Genomic DNA, 1,408 nt, shown 5'->3' on the forward strand with positions numbered 1-1,408 from the left:
CCATAGGGCATTTATGGATCGCACCCCGCTAGAATTAAACCGTCAAAACAGAAACAAAACTTCCAAAAAGCGAAACTGTGACATTTTTTCACATCCCAATGATTATTTTTTCGATCAAATTGACATTTAAATATGCTTTCTTTATTTTTCTGCATTTTGTGGCCGGGCGCAAGGACCGCGCGTAATACGATCGGAGCGGCAAACAAATTTTAATACAGCCTTTTTCCGGAATTATTTGTGCACGAACAGTAAATTTTGGATCCACAAGATTGCCATAAAAGCTGCTCAGAATGTACCAAAAACGATGTTTAGGGGTCTAATTTTTACGATTTCCACTTCGTGGCTCGCCTGCTACTTTTTCTTATCAGCCACCTACTCTAAATTTTTTTGAGAAGGCTGTTGGAGATTAGTGATTCAGACACTAACAAGGCCTGTATATTTATACCTTGCTATTTGCAACATGTATACTATAATATGTCACCTTATGACTTGTTATCACTATCAAAGATGAAGTGATTCTTACATTGAGATGTTTGAAGCTTTTCTTCAGGGTTCCCCTTGGGCCCTTCACAGTGACCACTCGGGCATTGACAGTGACGGTGACTGGAAAGAAAGAATGGAAAACCTTATTAGAGACTCATGCCATGGTTAACGTAACACCAACAATTCGACTTTCCACTTTGACATATATGCAGACATTAAGTTTAGATATACATAGAACTTCTGTATATGGTAGGGCTGACTCATTCCAAATTAAGATTAAAACAAAATACATATCATTACATAAATTAAAACTTCAATACTTACTCCCCGGGGGGATTTTCACCTCCTCACTAGACTTGATGGTCCTCATGGCTATAAAAAAAGGCACAGCCAAGTCAACATCACGTTCAAATACAGAAAATATATACAAATGCTACTTAAGCTTGTAGACTACTAGTATATTATAATTTGACAAAATGCTGAGGCTAAATTGTGAACTTATTATACAAGGAAAACTTTTATTCTCACAAATTGTGAAACAATGATTTTTGACCATCAGAACTTGTACGTGTCACAAAACATGGACCAAATCTTGACACTCCTTCCCAACACGAATTACTCAAATAACATTTACCACCAGAACTTATAGCTGTATTTGCATTTCATATTTTTGAAGCAAATACCATACGTGGAAGGGGCGGAAAATTCATTTACTGTATCTTAAAATATAATTTTATTTTACCACGTTATTTTTTTTAGGGTGCGATTTCTGTCAGTAAAAATTTGTTACTGGACTTGAGTTTACGACAGCGTTGTGCTAGATTCTTTTTTACTATACACGCTATACAGTATATACGTTGTATCTTGACATGGTACTTAAGCTCTAAATCTTTTCGATTTCTACGTGTCGTGCATTCTGTTGGTA

At 36.0% G+C, this 1,408-nt stretch overlaps 1 protein-coding gene across 1 annotated transcript in view; it reads right to left on the reverse strand.

The window, feature by feature from the left end:
• LOC109467932 (60S ribosomal protein L9-like) overlaps positions 1–1,408 on the reverse strand; it is a 6,970-nt gene that overhangs the window by 1,485 nt on the left and 4,077 nt on the right. The window contains exons 2-3 of the mRNA XM_019766092.1: positions 808–855; positions 524–603 (exon numbers count right to left, since the gene is read on the reverse strand). Of these exons, the coding sequence (XP_019621651.1) occupies positions 524–603; positions 808–853 (126 nt within the window). The 5' untranslated portion in view covers positions 854–855. The remainder of the gene's footprint in view (positions 1–523; positions 604–807; positions 856–1,408) is intronic.

The sequence above is a fragment of the Branchiostoma belcheri genome, unplaced genomic scaffold, assembly GCF_001625305.1.
Source record: "Branchiostoma belcheri isolate BF01 breed outbred unplaced genomic scaffold, Haploidv18h27 scaffold19, whole genome shotgun sequence".
NCBI classification, from domain to species: Eukaryota; Metazoa; Chordata; class Leptocardii; order Amphioxiformes; family Branchiostomatidae; genus Branchiostoma; species Branchiostoma belcheri.